Here is a 17,643-nt window from a genome sequence, read left to right on the forward strand (position 1 = left end):
CTGTGATGTGATGGGAGCTTCTGTAGAGTTCTCTGCCTGGGAGCTGAGAGCATGCCTGGATTCAGGCAGCCATATGATGAGGGTGGGAGTGGGGATGGGTCCAACTGCTTCTGTATCAAGGCAGTACTACCTGGCCAGCTTTCAGCAAAGGAAACCCACCTACGTTTGGTTGTTGCTGAAGTATTTCAGTGCCAGGTGTGTGTCATGGCAGCATCCCCCAGTAATCCTAGCTCAGATGCTGGTGGATGCTTTGAGCTGCTTGCTGCAGCAATTGGTGGGAGAGGAACTGGAGAGCTCCTCAGTCCCATACCCATAGCTTGTCCCAGGGTAGCTGAGGTACGGAGAAAGTGTGCTTTACTCCCTCTGCATTGTGTCATTGTAAAGAGAGACTCATCCCGTTTGTGTGGTTGCCGTCTTTATTTCTATACTGTATCACCCTGAGTGATAAAGCATGTGTGGGAATTAGCGTCTGTCCGTTTTGGATTTCCTCGCTCAGTGCTACAACTCAGTCTGTTTCCTGCCTGTGTGCTCCTGCCAACCTCTGCCCTGCTGCTTTATCCATCTGTCAAAACCAGTCTGACATCTGGGCCCCAACGCTGCGAGGCTGGGAGTGGTGTGAACAGTCCCAGCAGCTCCCAGGTGATCCCACACCAGCTGGAGTCAGATTGAAGTCCAACAGGGGGCTTCTCCCACGATGGATACAATTACATCAGAGCGGGGCCTTGGGCTATGAGCACCCCTATGGGGTGGGTCTTTGTGTCCTGTTGTCCAGATGAGATTGCTTTTCCTTTGCAGGTGCAGGTAGCTCCAGACCCAGCCGTGGTGTTGCATTCTCACCTCCAAATCCTTTTCTGATGTTTAGGCCACTAAAATAAAGAGGAAAAGAGTGATGTGATTGCTTGTGGGACCAAACGAGAAAAGCTTAGTAAAGCTTTGTACCTTTTAACTCTTTCCTCTCAATCTGCTGCTTGCTGTATCAAGATGCATACTGCTCTTTGTCTCTGCGTGAACATCTCAGCAGTGTGAGCCTGCAGAGCTGGAGGTTTCCATCCCCCAGGGAGTAATTTACCATAATTCAGATACAAGTTAAATGCATGCTCCTGGAGAAATATGTATCTGTGTCCTTTTCCCCTGGTTCTCCTGGGGTGAATGAAAGGTCCCTCCCATACTCTCCACTTGCTGCCCTCACTCTGAAGAACTGTCTTCCATTTGAGCAGAAGAAAGTTATAAAGAAAGAACTTTTATGTACAGAAAGAACTTTTATGTACAGCAAGTATTCTTCCTGCTTGTGTTCTTGTCTGCATTTGGCAGAAGGAACATGGAGGCAGTTTACCTGATACTACCAGAAGATCAGTGGCCAACCAGGAGTGGACCCAGCATGGCTCTATTGGACCATATGTTTCCCTGCCTGAACCCTGAAAAGAGCAGGAGGTGAACTATGAATGGAAAATAAAACAAGAACAAAAACACAGGCACAAGTGAGAGAACAAGTGCTGGTGAGAAACAACTTGGATGATGAATTCTAACTTGGGCTGTAAAATAGAACCACCAGGAAATGCTTAAAGGAAAGGAATGGAGAATCTTTTTGGCTTGGAAAAGGGCTTTTAGCTGCTCTGCTATTGGAAATACTTCCAGCAAACATGCGAAGTTGAAGGTTGTGATTTATTTTTTTTACTGCTCATGGGATATGAAAGATCTGTCAGCACATTAATGGCTCAGACATCTCCACTTGTCTTAATGGGACGTGGATATGTAGCTATATATCAAGCTGTGACATGGCTTTAGAATTTCCCCCATCTTGTCCAGCCTACCTAAGAGTAGATGGAGTGTGAGGCACAGAGGAGATGCTCAGTGGCAGATGAGGATGCCGTGAAAGCCCAAAGCTTTTTTTGGTCCCCATAGAGCAGCCCCCAGTTGTGGTACTGGGGACTGGCCAACAGCTCTGGAGTGTAGGGTGTGATGTGAAGAGTTCCGAGTGTTTTCCCTGAAACCTGATGAAGTGCACACCTTCAGCCCCGGCCATGTATAGTGATGGAGAGGACCCCCTGCCCCTATACACCTCCAAAATACCCTTCCCACACTCTCAGGGGGCAGATGAAAAATCCTCGTCTGGTTTCCTTACCCAGGAGCTCTCATCAGGAGACTGCAGAGGAATTAAACAGGGGTTCTCACTGAGCGGAGAAACTCCAGCTCACACTGCCGCTGTGTCCCGGCCCGGATTGAGTAATTTTCCCAGGGAGAAACAAAACGAAATCCAAGCAGTGCGAGGGTTCTGGGAGTGGCTTACCTGCCCTTGGGATGGGGGCCGGCTGTGGGATGAAACTCGCCTTGCTTTAGACGGCGGGACTCGTCTGGTTTTGTTATCTTTTCCTCGGAGGAAAAATGAATTAAAAACCAAGAGAGCGCCCCGGAAAATCACCCAGCCTGCTCAGGAGCGGATTTCCCCTGGGGGCATCGTTGCCAAAGAAAACCCCAGAGAGAGGCCGGGGGATTTACCCGTGGGAGAACGGTCCCATCCTCGGCAGCCTCCCCCCGCGGCCTCCAGAGAGAGGGGCCGGGCTCCGCACGCCCCTCGGGGTGGGTTGGGGGGGCGGCCGCCCTATATATTACAAAGCAGCTCGGGGCCCTGCTTCCCATAGCAGGGTGCTGCCGCTGCGCTCATCCCCCCTTTTCCCTTCCCCTCCCTCTCCCTTCCCCCTTGGGCGGGGGGCTCTTTCTCCTTCCGCCCCCCCGCTTTATCCCTACCCCTCCGGCCGTATATGAACGCGGCTGGCTTCCCCTGCCTGCGAGGCATGTGCACGCTGCCGGCGGCCGGCCCCGCCGCCTCGGCCAGTCCCGGCTCTCCCGGGCCCCCCCGGGGTTCGCCCCCCACCTCCCAGGTGAAGCCGGAGCCGCGAGGTGCCGGGAGCAGCTCCCCGCTGCCTCCTCCTCCGCCTCCCGAGGAGCCGCCGCCTCCCGCCGGGGGCCGCCGGAGGAAACGGCCGGTTCAGCGGGGCAAACCGCCTTACTCCTATATCGCCCTCATCGCCATGGCCATCGCCAACGCCGCCGAGAGGAAGCTCACTTTGGGGGGCATCTATAAGTTCATCACCGAGCGCTTCCCTTTTTACCGGGAGAACCCCAAGAAGTGGCAGAACAGCATTCGCCACAACCTCACCCTCAACGATTGCTTCGTCAAGATCCCCCGTGAGCCCGGCCACCCCGGGAAAGGCAACTACTGGACGCTGGATCCTGCAGCCGAGGACATGTTCGACAACGGCAGCTTCCTGCGCCGGAGGAAACGCTTCAAGCGCACCGACATCACCACCTACCCAGGCTATATGCAGAACTCCAGCGCCTTCACCCCACCACCCGCCGTCCGCCCGATGGCCCCCGCCGCCCCCTACCCAAATGCCCTCTGCTCGCCCGCCTACAGCCCGCAGCTCTCGGGCACCGTCTTCCATCCCTACGCAACCGGGGTGGCACCGCCGGCGCAGCACTCGCGGATGTTCAGCATTGACAGCCTGATCAGCGGGCAGCAGGCCCTGCAGCCCTCGCCACCTGCTGAGCTGGCCCACCCCTCTCTGGGCTTAACTGGGACCGAACTAGCCCCCAGCTGCTCCGCCGGCACCTCAGAGCCTCCCTGCTTCCAGCCACAGCCCGTCAGTCCTGGTTTGCTGAGCCGAGCCGGCCCCAACGCTTTGGCGTACCCCTACGCTGCCTCGCCGCCCCATCTACCCGTAGGGCAGGGCAGCTACTCACCCGGCAGCCCGCAGCTCTACGGGGCTCCCAGCAGACTGGCGTTGCCCACTGTGCGCCCCACTGCCTGCCCTGAGCACAACGAGCAGCTGCTGGGGCTCCCCGCATCGCCCCTCGGCCAGTTCAGCTCCGGCAATGCCTACGGCAGGCAGCCCAACTTCAGCACCGGCCTGGAGCGGTACATGTGATGGGACCAAGGATGGATGCGCCAAGGAGCCTGTGGATGGATGCTCTAAGGATCCCGTGGATGGATGCGTGAACATGTCCCCATAGTGGGGATTGAGTGGGTGGGATGAGGTTCCTGCTCTTCGGCTGTGTGCAGACACAACACCGTGTGCGTGGTGAAGGGGACCAAAATCTGACTCCTCTTTCCCAGCTGTGTTTAATTGGAGAGGAGGTTCCTCCTGGAGGCAATGCTCGCATGGTGGAATGGGCAGGAACCCCAAAAGCAAGGAATGGTCCACAAAAGGGCTTTCTCCTCTTCCCTGGGTGCTCGTTCATCACTGGAATGAGTCACCAAAAAAACCCCACTAAACCAATTTTAAAAGAATATTTAAGGTGTTTATCCTCTTATTCCCCCATAGGAAAACAAAACAAAACACCTTGACTACTTTTTTCTATTTTGAAAAATGACTTTCGCTGTTAGAAAAGACTTTTTTAAAATAAAGCTTTTCTTTCCAACCTGTCCAGTGCTGCCATTCCCCTGCTCCAACCGGGGGAAATCCTCTGCTCACATTATTGTGCTGCTGTTGTGCCTCCACTGCAGGATTTGTACTTTTAGTGATGCTTTTTAAAGCTATTTTACTATGTTTTTGGTTTTTTTTTTTTTAATAAAAATGAATGGGAGCTAAGTGCTGCTGGGCTGTGGGAAGGGTGCAGTTGAGCTCTTCATCACCAGGGAGCTGCAGGGTATACCTTTCCATTGGCACAGCAGGAATCCCTTGCAGGTGATATCCCTATTTAGCACCCCAAGTTAGGAGATCAGAGCTTTCCTCTCTTGGCACAGCATCAGTTAAAACCCAGTGCATTCTCTGCCCAGCCTGGTGCTGTTTATTTATAGGACTGTCTGCAGTGCCCAGCCAGGCGGTGAGGCTTGTGCTGCCCACTGCTGGATTGTGTGTCCCCGTGGTGGGAGCTCTCACTTGTGTCTCTTCATTCCTTTATCCCATGCTTGCTGTAAGAATTGAATGTTGGTGTGGAGGTTGGTGTGGAAGGGGAGAGAAGAAGCTGCTTTTCTCCAGGCTGGGGGCTAAGGGCTGGCAGTGCACAAGGAGGTTCCCAGGGGAGAGCCAGGTGCCGTGCAAAGGGAAAATGGTGGTGGGGTGGGCAGGTGGTGCTGCAATTCTCCAGACGTCGTGCTTGGAAACCTGGTGCTGTGCTGAGCCTGCTCTTCCCCAATCCCACTGGAGCCTTGCATAGGTGGTAGCAAAAAGACGTGACCTGGGGAGAGTGGATGACCCCAACCTGGTGAGTGGTCCAGATGCTGGGAGGCAGCATTCAGATGCTGAGATATTCAGATGTTGGTGTGCAGCATCCAGCTGTGGGTCCCCCCAGCACCCCAGGCCCCCCTGCCAAGCAGCCCCAGCACCTCAGAAGCAGCACACAGCCGCCCTCGCTGCAGGCTGTTAGCCAAAGAGGCCGCAAAGTACAGGGACCAGACCCCCTTTTCTTCTTCTCCCTTCAGATATTAATCCCCCCATGCACAAGCCTCTGGCACTCGTACTGTGATTGTCATTACACTAATGCCTTAAGAGTGTCTTCTTGGTTAACTTAATGTATCCCAACTAGGATTTAAGCTTTCATTTCAAAGCTTTGTTTACAGTTAGGGTGAATCTAGCAAATGAGTAGGATTAAGGTGTCATGTAAAGCATGAGCTGTGCTGAGACAGAGTAGTTTTAAGCTTTGTAAAGTTTATGCCTGTGCCCTTCGCCTGTTTTAGCGTCTTTTCAGTATATGTGTTTCGTGAAAAAGAGGGATTTGAATGAAACAGGAGTAATTATCACTCAGATTTGGGCTGTGAAACCGAGTCTCCTTTGAAATCCTCTGCTCTTTACTTAGCAACATCCAGGGAGTTCAGGGAACATTAAGTAATGACATGCATAACCATTCCCATCCAACCCACACAAAGAGCCAGAGGCAAAACTTTCTTTGCTCTCTGCTATTGTGGAATAAGTGTGATCCTTTGGGATCAAGGGTGCCAAAGAAGTTGGTCTGGTGATCGGGGCCATCGCAGGTGGCTTCTCACAGAGTAGCCCTTAGAAAATTGGGCTGGATTCAAGTTTCTTATGTTTGGAACCAGGAGTTGTTTTCCCTTCAGAAATCCCAACAGCCCAGGGAGCACTTGGGTGCAAACAAACAGAGCATTGGCTGGGATTGTAATGGGAGTACATTTTGTGAAGGACTTGTTGGTCCTCCAGTAGTGTCTGATTCTGTCTGGATGCTGCCAGTTGTCCACTGCCAACTCCGGGGATGGACATTTTAGACATTAATGACTTTATTTTACGCAATGCTTTGTCCCTTGTGAATACATCACTTGGAGAGGGCCAACAGTTTCTCCATCTTAAGGAAAGAGGTCAGGATTGAGCCTTTAAATCCAACCAGTGATGGGCAATGGGTGGTGGGTGTAGTGCAACCAGCAGAGATGGGCTTTGTTGGCTGATGAAAGCTTGGAGCAAATCGATGTAAGACAACCAGGGCTGGCTGCGAATTGTGTCTCGGGGGGCTGGGGTTGCATATCACCTCTACCCCCTCATATTTAGGTCCCTTATACACCACCACCCAACACCACCCTGACCTCGGCCTCTCCACAAGTGTGACACGATGACCTGATCACATCCCGCAGCCAATACGTCGGCTGCTGTCCCACCCCAGGACCCCTCTACAAACGCATCCAGGGACTCCATCAATGCCGACCCCGGGACAGGGACGATGTGGCCCTGAGTGACAGCCCCCGTGTTCGGGCCAACACTGACCTCCAGTGGAAATCCCTGGGAAGCCGCTCCCGACCGGCTCCGGGGGGGGAAAAAGGGGGGGCTTACAGAGCCCCCGAGCTCATGCTGGGCAAGGGGACCTGAGAGTGCTCCTTATGTGGCCTTTTAGCATCTGTCCTCATCGGGATACGGCAGGGTGTCACGGAGGCTTGGGGCACAGTCGAGACCAGAGGGAATGGGACTCACTCAGTTATTTCTCAGAGCAGCAGGTGGGATGCATCCTCCAGGCTGGGAACGGGGACCTGCAAGCTCCTGGGAGAGCATCCAAAGGCTATTTATTTCCCAGTCTTGTCACTGAGACTAAGAAATTGTAACGTTGCAATAGGGCTTTTATGCACGTGTTGAAGTAACTCTGTAACACTCAACGCCAACAAGCAGCCCTGGCCCATGGTACCTTGGTGCTGCACAGAGAAAGGGTGCACCTGAGCTGGTTATGTACACACCTGGGAATGCTCATTTCCAATTTGCATCAGCTCTGCTGGCTGGAAGGAAACAGCATATGATGTTGGAGGAATTAATTTACCAGTGCACATCCCATGTTTCTGGTTGTGTCCTTCTCAGATATTCCCAGCTTGAGAGACAAGAGATTGAGTAACAGTAAGGTGACAGTGTTGCACCACATCATTTTGATTTTCAAAAAGATGCCTCACATAGAGATGTAACTTCTGAGCATCCCATCTGGCACTTATCCACAGCAGAGACACATTTGCAGGTTAGCAAACAGTGCTGCTGGACCCATCTCCTCACTGGGAATCATACGTTCCACCATCCCTGAAATACCCAAAGACACAGTTTGGGAACATTCTGCTCCCAGAGCCCAAACACATCCCAAAGCTTGGGTGCATTGTCTTCTTTGCCCAGAGATGTCCAAGCCATCCACTTGGCCATATCCCAATGGAGGTGATGTCAGCAAGCACGGCTCTACCTGCTGCACTGTGGGCAGCACCCACGAGGTGGCAGCCAGGTGACACCTGGACAAGATCCCACAGCCACAAAGCAGCTCCAAGCAGCATCTCAGCCAGCCCTCTCTTTTTGGGCTGTCTGCTGCTTGGATTCTCCCTCAACTGATGCTCACCCTCTAAGTATAATTGCAGTACAAAGTCGTTTCAGAATAGCGTGCAATAGTGGCTAATTATTTGGAACAATTATACATAACAAAGACAGAGCCAAGCAGCAAGAGGGCTTAATTGTCTGGCCAAGCATGAAATAGCACCGGATTATCGCGGACAGGGGGAGGGGATGCAGGGCAGGAGAATTGCCCCATAGAATAGGCAGGAATCCCGGCTGCTCGGGAAGGCAAAGTTTATTGAAGAACTTGAAAATTCCTCTTTGAAGCATCTTCTGAAATACCGGAGAAGACATGAAAAGGATAATGACTCAGAATATGGGCTTAGTGCACAAATCCCCACGCTGATGGACTCCAGGCCTGCAGACGCTTAAGCACATGCTTAAATTTTAAGCACATGAATGGTCCCCTTTGACGGCTCACGTGCTTAGAGTTAAGCTCAGGCATAAGTGTTTGTAGGATTGGAGCCCAGATTTTTATTACGACGAGGCTCCTCTCTGCAGTGATGGGAAATACAAGACTTACAAAGTGCACGAGCTTCCAGTGCAATGCAGTGCTCAGAGTATCCACTTCAAGCCGGGGGACACCCAAATCTGTCTCTGCATGGGGACAGCAACACATGGGAGGTCAGGAGCAGTGTAGGCAGGAAAGGTGCAAGAAACAGCACATGAGCAACTCCGTGCCACACAACTCCTCTCCAGGTGCTTTTTGCATGAGCATACACCTGCTTTTCCTGCAGAATAAGGTTTCCCTCATGTGAGACTTTCCCTGCTCCTTCTCTGCCCCTGAACATGTTTTGCAAGGCAAAATTGCTTTTCTTTTTTGCTTCTTTTTTTTTTTTTTTGCTTTATTTTTTTTTATTTTAATCTTTTTCCTATTTACATAAGACAGCTTCCTAGTGGACAGAAGCATCTGTCCCCATGCTTGGATCTAGATCACTGTTTTTCAGTTATCTGGCTGGATGGATCTGTGTGCTTGGGATACAGGTGCTTGGTGGGGCTGACCCTGACCATAGGAGGGTGCAAGACCCATGGTGCTGCTGCCCCCACGGACTCCCATTGCACCTCCCAGATCCAAAGATGCTGATGGCAAGGGTGCCCATAGCAACCACATTTTGGGACCGCTGCTGGCTGCCACTGGTGCACATTATATGATACAGACACTGTGTTACGTGCCCACTTTGTACCTCCCACAGAGGCAGGCAGGTGCACGGAGTGTGGGAAGAACACACTTCCTTCTCCACCTTTACATCCAAATACCCATGCCAGGGGGAGTGGACAGCCTAGCTGTGGCCCTGGAGTGCTTGCTGTGATACCTCAGCACATCACCAGCCCCTCACAGTGTGCCTGTGCAAGCACCCCAGAGCAGGCTGGAGGATTTTCTCCAAAGCCAGAGGTTAATTATCCCTTATTGGATAATTTTCAGCTGCCAGTCCTGGCGATGAAGGGGATTTCCTCTAGATGGCACGCTTATCTCTGCACAGCAAGCGGTGCCGGCAGCCCACAGCCTGCTCTGCAGTGGGGTCCTGAGCCTGTGGCTGGTCCTGAGGACAAAGAGCATTTAACCCTCATCCCACTCCCATCCCCATCTGCAGCTCAGCCATTGCCCTGCTGGACCCAAGTGATGTATTTTTAATGGGATGTTTTACCCTGATGCTTCCTGCCCTCTTCTAACACAATTGTAAGTTGGCATCTAGACTGTGGGTTAGTGGGATGTGGTTGGCTGGGTGATGCTGAGCAGAAATCAGGTCTTTTCAAGAAGTGTAAAGCCAGATGTGAAGCATCAGCCTTCCTTCAGCAGCCCTCAGTGCAGATTCTGCATGTTAACTGTTTTCCCTCTCTCATCCTCTGTTCAGCTTAGGACAGCAACTTCTTTCGGTGGTGTAAAGAAAAGCATAGAGGATGTTCACAATGATCTGGAGCTGCCAGGGATGGATTTCTTGTGTGCTCCTTTTACCTACTGTGCACCTATTTTATAGAAATGGAGAACTGCCAGACAGTGGGGTGACACTGTGATGAGTTGGGGACACAGTGGGGCACTGGCACCCACAGCTGTGTGCTGGAGCACTGGAGCTGAGTTTGACCACTGTGCAGCTTCAGCCCTGGGCTGTTCCAGTGCTTCCTGCCTCGGTATTTTCACTTGTTTGCATCTGATAAAATGTCCACCAGCTGCACGGCCTCTTTTCTTCCTGGCTGTCATTTGCTGGATAAGGGGATGGGGTTAAGATACTGGGTTCTGCTGCTCTGCATGGCCTTTGGTGAGATGCTTCACCTCCCTCTGCAGACTTCAGACTTTTTCCCTGTTTATTCAGCTCCTTCCCAACGTGGGAATAGAGGAAATCAAACCTGTGCAGTAGCAGTGTTACAGTTGCCAGCTGACGTCATCTTATCTGAAGCCAAGAGCAAAATGTATCTACAAACTTGTTTGCAGGCAGATCTGTAGATACCAATGCGTACTTGCAGGACTGACCACGTACAAGATTCATCCCAACCTCATCTCTATATGAGGACTGCTGGATACTCCCACGTACAAAGAACATCCAGAAAGAAGGAAAAATAATAATAATAATTAGTTTCCTGGGCATGTTTGGGATAATAAAATGCTAACACGGAAACCTGGACTATAAGACCTCATCACAGGTTGCTACAGCCATGTGAATCTGGCCATATGACATTGCACTGGTGTGCCCACTTTTGGGAAATGCGATTCCTTCCCATATGGATCCCCACCCCCCAAAAAATCCTCCCTACTATTTGCAGGGGATTGAGGGAAGAATGAAATGATTTAGCAGGCTTGTTTTCACAGGGATATTTTTCCTTGTGCGGTAGGCACCGTCACCAGGCTGTTCTGTGCTGCCATGTGCCGGAGCATAATTGCCTTTCACATGCATCAGCCTTTGGCTAATGTGTTTTTTATGGCAAGCAGGAGAGCTGGATTTGGTGAGTCTCAAAAGTGCACCTGGTGCTTTATGGCTCGAAATCACTACGGTTCTCTGAGTCATGGAAGTGTGTGTATCCATCTCTTTTCATGTCGGGTTGCTGAAGAACAGTGTGCAAAGAAAAGCTTACACCAAGTCGGAGTTAATCAGTTGGGTGTTATGAGCTTGCCTGGTGGGCTTCAGGTCCGTGTGAGATGGGATCAGTAATGAAAAGAGAACAGCAGATTAAGCTGTTGAACTCCAAGTCCAAAGCCGAGGTCCTAAACTCAGATCCCAGCACATAATAAAGGTGTGTGAACATCTGAGTGCTGCAGGGATGGATGGAAGCTTTTGGCATCAGTGCTCCCCAAAGTGGGAACTGGGGGCACTTGGCATCACCTGGCACTCTCGTTCCCACCCATCTCCCCGTGCCGGGAGCTGCTGGGGAGCGGCTGCCACCTCACCTCGGTGATACGGGGCTGGGAATAACGGCTGTGCTGCAGGGAGCAGCGAAGGTCTGAGCCTTGGCTATGGAAAGGAGAGGAATAATATCAAAGGAAATCACATAAGTGGAAAAAGAGCCCCTTGGGGCAGCCCGGGCAGCAGCGGGTCTGTCTTGGTCGTGGTTTAAGAGAAGTGAGAGGTCAGCCAAGCCTGATAACGAGGTAATACAGAAAAATCCGTCGCTGAGCCTTGGGGGACTTGGAGATGCTCTTCACGTCAAAATAAACGAATTTGGATGCTGCCCGGCCGAGGAAACAACAACGATTAAGTCTTGCAGAACCAACAGCCCCTTTGGAAGGACCCGAAGCCCCGCAATGCCCACGGCAGCAGGGCGGGGCTGCGGGGCCCGATGCTGCCCTTCCCAAGCAGAGTGTAGGATCAGGGCTTTGCTTCATTATCGGGGGCCGCTCCGGCCGGGACGGGGACTTCTCGCAGCCGCACTGATGTATTTGTCTCCCTGCAGCCGGCAAATAGAGGGAGGGAAGGCAAGGAACGAGCTTTGCCTCGTGGGTAAAAAAAACCGTTTGGCAGCCGGTGGGCGTTCAGAGATGAGCCCGGGGCGGGGGAGGACCGGGAGCCCCGGGGACACTGCGGGGAGCCACCTGCCCACGGGGGCTGCGTTAGAGCAGGAGGGAAAGGCAGTGAAAGTCCATTAAAAGGAGAAAATAAACGCTGCTCGGCTCTTTTCGGCTGTTCCAGTTTCCCTATTGAGACTTAAGGACCGGGCAGCTTTCGACCCCAGGCGCTTCTGATAGCACAGTTTAACGTGAGATGCGAGGGAATTAGGATTTAAATAGGAGACGGGAAAGGCTGCCCGTCACGAAATATTTCGGAGAGGAGAGCAGAAAAAATTAATAATCTGCCGAAGGAGAAGAAGGCATAAGGCGCAAGGCATCCCTCCCACCGCTGCACGCATGAGGACCGTGCAGTGCTGACGACCTTTTTGGGGTCGATCTGTAGGGTCGCTGTTTCGGGAGACCGCAGCGTTCCGCACCCGGTGCAAGGAGCGCCCATAGGGCCGGGTGGGTGCCCGAGATCCCAGCGGCTGCTTCATATCAGCCCAAGCTTTCCCTTTCCTAATTTCAAGACGGCAGCCTTTTAGGTTCTTTTTCTCGTTTTAATTTGGTTTCCGCGGTCGATTTTGCGTGATAAAAGCGAAGAGGCACCGGGGCTCCTCCGCCGTTTTTGCGGGCGGTGCCAAACTCGGGGCGCGGCGCTTTGGGGGCAGCCGAGAGCCGCGGCGGTGGCGGTGCCCACTGTGCCCGGTGCTCCCTGTGCCCGGTGCCCACTGCGCCCGGTGCTCTCTGTGCCCGGTGCTCTCCGTGCCCGGTGCTCTCCGTGCCCGCCGTCCCCTCACGTTTCGCCGTTCACATCCCTCCCCCGCAGAGTAACAACGCGCAGCTCCCGGCGGTTCCTTTCTGCCCCGGATCGCACCGAGTGGAAATTCAATCGCCCGTTGTGTGTGTGGTCGAAATCTCTGGCAGCTGCTTCGGAATTTTTTATGACACTTTCGTTTATGTAGGGGAGGCATAACTATTATTTTACTTAATAAAAATGGAAATGGGCTCGGGTCCTTTGCCTCCCTCCCCGCTCCCTTCCATTTGTTCTCCCCACAGCATTTCCGCGGGGCTGGGAGGAGAGATGCCGCATCCCTAAAGCATTTCGCAGCGTCAGATGGAGGAGAATGATCATCGATGTATGCACGTACATGTAGGAGAGGGGCGAGTTTAAGTTGCTAAACGCAGCGTTAAAGCGGTTTAAAAGCGAAAGAACCCAGAAAAACTCTCTCAGGACACACTCCCACCTTCGAGAGAAGCGCTCAGCCCCGCTCTGCACCGACTTTTCCTTCCGTTCGATGAATCCTTCCCGAGCGCAGCGCTGACTGCGAGGGCGGAGGATGCACTCGGCTCCGTACGGGGATGCGGTACCCAGCCGGTTCCGACCCGGTGCACGGAGTCGTTAGGATTGGATCGTTAGGATTTGAGTAATTATTGTGAGCGGCATTTGGAAGCGGGGCCGCGCAGCTGTTTGGCCCGGCTCCCCGGTATTAGTGCTGGAGATTTTATCACCAAATGCTCGCACCTGTTAACAGCAGCGAGCGGCAATCCATCACCACAGATTCTCACACTGCTGAGCGCAGCTTTTGGAGGGGGGCACCGCCAGCCCCCAGGATGCGAGGGCTGAAATTGCAGTTGGTGGAACAGGAGATCCCGGACCCCTCGGGCTCCCAAGTGGAACCCGAAGGATTTTGGGACATCCTTTTACCACTATCCCCTTCCTCTCAACCCGGCATCCCGCCTCCCGGGGGAGGGGGAGCCCTCGGGAACGCAGAGGCTCGAAAGGAAAACCCGTGTGAGCGCGGCTCGCAGTACAGACGGGGAAAATGCGGTGGTCCCGTCCGCGTCCCCAGCCCCGCGCCGGGGTGGCCACAACGCTTTGCCCTGGGAAGGGGCACGGATCTGCGGCTTTGGGGGGAGGGCTTGAGTAGCCACAGGTCCCAGCTCCGCTCCTTGCACCTGCCGGGTGGCAGCGGCCCTGCGGGAGCCCTCGGGAAGGCGGCTTTCCAGGCAGGGTGCTGTATCTCGGTGACGTGTCGGTGACGTGAGCATGTGGAGAAGGGGGGGGACTAGGACCCCAATATCACCCCCTTCGCCCCCCCCCCGACACACACACAGCGGGAGGTCTGAGGGCTCGGCCCCGGGGGCAGAGGGCTCCCTGCAGCCGTAGCCGGGGTGTTGAAGGGGGGGCGGGAAGAAAGGCTTGGGGGAGCGGGCAGCACCTTTCCTCGAAAGCATCGCCGAGGGGATCCGTGCAGGGCTGGGAGCCCCTCTCGGTCCCCGCTGAGACTGCGGTGGGCTCCACGTGACGCCGGGACAGCCGTATAAAGGCCCGAGGAGAGCTCGCAGGAGGCGCAGAGTGGAAGCGTTGGCCCCCGGTCCCAGCTCGGGAGGGGTGGGAAGGGGGGAAAAGCGCCTTCCAACCCCTGCCCTCCCCCTCCCCCTTCCCTCCCCCCCCCAAAAAAGCGGCCGCCGCACCCCCAGCACCAGATATATATTTTTATCCCCCCCCCCCTTCCTTTTATTATCATTATTACTATTATTTATCACTGCCGCTCTCCAGCTCCCTGCCCAGCCTCCGCGATCCCCGTCTCTCCGCCCCCGCCCCGCGCCCCCTCCGCCGCCCCTCCCTCCGCAGCCACCACCCCGCAGCCCCGCCGAGGCTCCGCCAGCAGCGAACGGGGCGCGGAGCGGCGGCTCCGGGCCGCGGAGTCCCAGCGGCGGCCGCAGCCCCTCCGACACGGCGCGGCCCCGGGCCCATCCCGGGAACCGCCGCTAGGTGGGGGGGGGAGCCCGGCCCCGGCCGCCCCGGCCGCACAACAATGACTTTGGGCAGCAGCGGCGGAGGCGGCTGCGGGATCATGTCCGAGCGCTCCCCGGAGGAAGAACCGCTCTCCGAGGTGGAGGACGCGGATATCGACGTGGTGGGCCCGCCCCAGGACGGGGGCAAATACAGCGAGGACGAGGAGGAGGACGACGACGACGAAGAGGACGACGAGGAGGAGGGCGGCGGGCCGCTGGGGCTCGCCCTGCAGCGGAGCGGGGCCGCCAAGGCGCGCATGGGGGGGTCCCCGGAGCGGCTCTCCCCCGCCGGCGGCTCGGAGCCCGCGTGCGCCCGCGGGGCCGCGCCCGGGGAAAAAGCGCCCGCGGGCGGCGGCGGCGGCAACGGGGGAAAGAACCCGCTGGTGAAGCCGCCCTACTCCTACATCGCTCTCATCACCATGGCCATCCTGCAGAGCCCCAAGAAGCGGCTGACGCTGAGCGAGATCTGCGAGTTCATCAGCGGCCGCTTCCCCTACTACCGGGAGAAGTTCCCCGCGTGGCAGAACAGCATCCGCCACAACCTCTCCCTCAACGATTGCTTCGTCAAGATCCCCCGGGAGCCCGGCAACCCGGGCAAGGGCAACTACTGGACGCTGGACCCCGAGTCCGCCGACATGTTCGACAACGGCAGCTTCCTGCGCCGGAGGAAGCGCTTCAAGCGGCAGCAGCAGCTGCACCCGCCGCACCCCGAGCTGCTGCTGCGGGCCGGGGCCGCCGATCCCGCCGCCTTCCTGCCAGGCTTCGCCTACGGACCCTACGGCTACAACTACGGCCTGCAGCTGCAGGGCTACCCCCCGGCCCCCCCGCACCACCACCACCACCACCATCCCGGCGGCGGCGGCTCCGCGGGCGCTTTCCCCTTCTCGGCGCCTCACTGCCCGTTACCGGCTCCACCGCCTCCCTCCGCCGCCTCCGTCTTCTCGGCCGCCTCCGGGCTGCCCTCGTTCCTGGGCGGCGAGCTGAACTGCAGGAAGTCCTTCTATCACCCCCAGCTCAGCCCTACGGCCCTCCCCGCCGCCCTCCTCCAGACCCTCAAGCCGGACCCCACGCCCGCGGGCAGCGGAGGCACCACCACCACCACCAACCCCTCCCGGCCCTCTTTTTCCATAGACAACATCATCGGGGGGGCCGTGCCCCCGCCGCCCAGCACCAACCCCAGCGCCGCGCCCGCTGCGCCCTACCCCTCGGGCCAGGCGGGCCCCCCGGCGCAGCTCCTGGCCGTGCTCAGCCCCGCCTTGGCCCCATCGCAGCCCCACGGCGGCCTGGCCCACGAGCCGCTCCTGCAGCCCGCGCAGAACTTTTCCGCTAAAATCACAAACGTGGGCAGCTGTCATTTTTAAAGCGTGCTGCGGAGAGGAGAGGGAAAGGGAGAGGGGGTGCGGGGTGGAGGGGAGAGTCGCGAACCAAACTGCCCCTTCCCAGCTCTCCCCCAAATCTCCCCTTCCCTCTCCCCGCTCTCCTCTTCCTTCCCTCAATCTCCTCCCGTTGTGTTTTAAGGTAGGAATTTTTTTTTTTTTTTTTTTTTGTAATTTTATTTCCAGACTCTGTGGCATCCGGATCTGTTTGTGTCTCTTTCATAGGCGAAAAAAAAATAATAATTATCAGGAGGAGGGGGGAAAAAATAACTACATTTCACCCCGCCAGCACCAAAGCTTATTTATAATGCGGCCGTAACGTAACCAACGTTTGTGGGGGAGGGGGGGGCAGAGAAGGGTCTCAGGGTCCGAAATATTTTCTCTGAGAGGTTCGGGTGTCCCAAAATCACAGCAGAGAATGCGGGTGGGGTTCGGGCTGTGCGCGCTCCCGGTGTGTGTTCGCTTCTCCCCTTCTCTCAGATAAAATGTTTCAACGGCCCCGTCCTCTCTTTATTTTCTTCGAAGCTTTGAGTTTGGCTTTAAAAGGCACCGCTTTAGGGTATGTGTTGAAGAAGAAGAAAAGTCGGTGAAACTCAGGACTGCGGTTTAATTATTATTATTATTATTGCTATATATATATATATATTTTTTTTTCAATGGGACGTTCAAATGTACGTTGAAAGCAGATCCGATCCGTCTCGAAGTTCGGAGATTCCCACCCCGTTTTTTCGCTGCCCCTTTTCCGACCCCATCCTTGCGTGGGTTTTTGGTGTATCGGTAATTATTTGTATATAGATTATTCGGGAACTGATGAGTGGACTCCTCGCTGGTTGTGCATCCATCATATCTATTTTATTGAGAGAGAATCTGTGAATCGTTTCGATGTGGGGAAAAAAAAAAAAAAAGAAAGAAAAGGAGCGACGGCTTTTTTTTTTTTTTTTTTTTTTTTTGGTCCAGCCGTTGGTGTAAATTAATAAATGTTTGTGACCTGGTTTTAAAAGGAGAAAAAAAAAAAAAAAAAAAAAAAAAGAGAGAGAGAGAGAGAGAGAAAAAAAAACAAACAACATCCAAACAACAAAAAGCAAAATGCCGATGGTTCTTTGCGATGTCCTTTGTCACGGAGCCCCGTTCGGGCCTCGGGGGGAGCGCAGCGGTCCCACCGTCGGCTCTGCGCGGTGCGCCCACAGCCGCGGGTCCGTCCGCCGTCCGAAGCCGTCGCGGCTGTTGCTGCCGTCCCTCCGGGCCACCCCCCCCCCACAGCCCATCCCCCCCTCCCTTTTCGTCCCTATAGCGGCCGCGAGGTGGTCCCCACTCCGGCTTCCATTCTCCTCTTTGATTTTTTTTTTTTCCTTGCGTTTTCTTTTCGTTTCTTCGCTCGCTTTTTTGGTACCCCGCTCCAACTGTGGAGCCTCCAACCCTTCCTCTCTACCCCCAATCTCCCCCGACCACTCTTCCCTATATTTTGATTGGGACACATGAGAAAATAAGTTGTAAGCTTCTCTTTCCTTCCCCACCCCCTACCACTCCCCCCCCCCCAAAGCACACACGTCCCTTTGGGCCCGCAGCGTTTGAATGACCGCGTGAAACTCGATCACCGCCGAAATTTTGCAACAACTCAGCGAGTAAATAAACATCTCCAAGTTTTCCCTTCTCCCCCGCCCCGCTCCCCAATTTATTGACAAGGACCAAAGGC

General features: G+C 54.9%; 2 protein-coding genes across 2 annotated transcripts; both read left to right on the top strand.

The window, feature by feature from the left end:
- The first annotated feature begins 720 nt into the window (after nucleotides 1-720).
- On the top strand, nucleotides 721-5,105 carry FOXE3 (forkhead box E3). Its single transcript, XM_003208830.5, has one exon. It carries the CDS (start codon nucleotides 2,760-2,762, stop codon nucleotides 3,924-3,926), a length of 1,167 nt encoding a protein of 388 aa, XP_003208878.3. The 5' UTR covers nucleotides 721-2,759; the 3' UTR covers nucleotides 3,927-5,105.
- Nucleotides 5,106-14,390: 9,285 nt separating this feature from the next.
- On the top strand, nucleotides 14,391-16,917 carry FOXD2 (forkhead box D2). Its single transcript, XM_010727443.3, is given in 5 exon segments — nucleotides 14,391-15,308; nucleotides 15,311-15,340; nucleotides 15,342-15,381; nucleotides 15,384-15,442; nucleotides 15,444-16,917. Coding segments are annotated over 5 exon segments (1,335 nt in total). The 5' UTR covers nucleotides 14,391-14,594; the 3' UTR covers nucleotides 15,936-16,917.
- The last annotated feature ends 726 nt before the right edge of the window (nucleotides 16,918-17,643 follow it).

This window comes from Meleagris gallopavo, chromosome 10 (genome assembly GCF_905368555.1).
Source record: "Meleagris gallopavo chromosome 10, MGAL_WU_HG_1.1, whole genome shotgun sequence".
Taxonomy (NCBI): Eukaryota; Metazoa; Chordata; class Aves; order Galliformes; family Phasianidae; genus Meleagris; species Meleagris gallopavo.

What these genes read in the sequence shown, in the direction of transcription:
- FOXE3 (XM_003208830.5), top strand. Translation starts at nt 2,760, where the DNA reads ATGAACGCGGCTGGCTTCCCCTGCCTGCGAGGCATGTGCACGCTGCCG.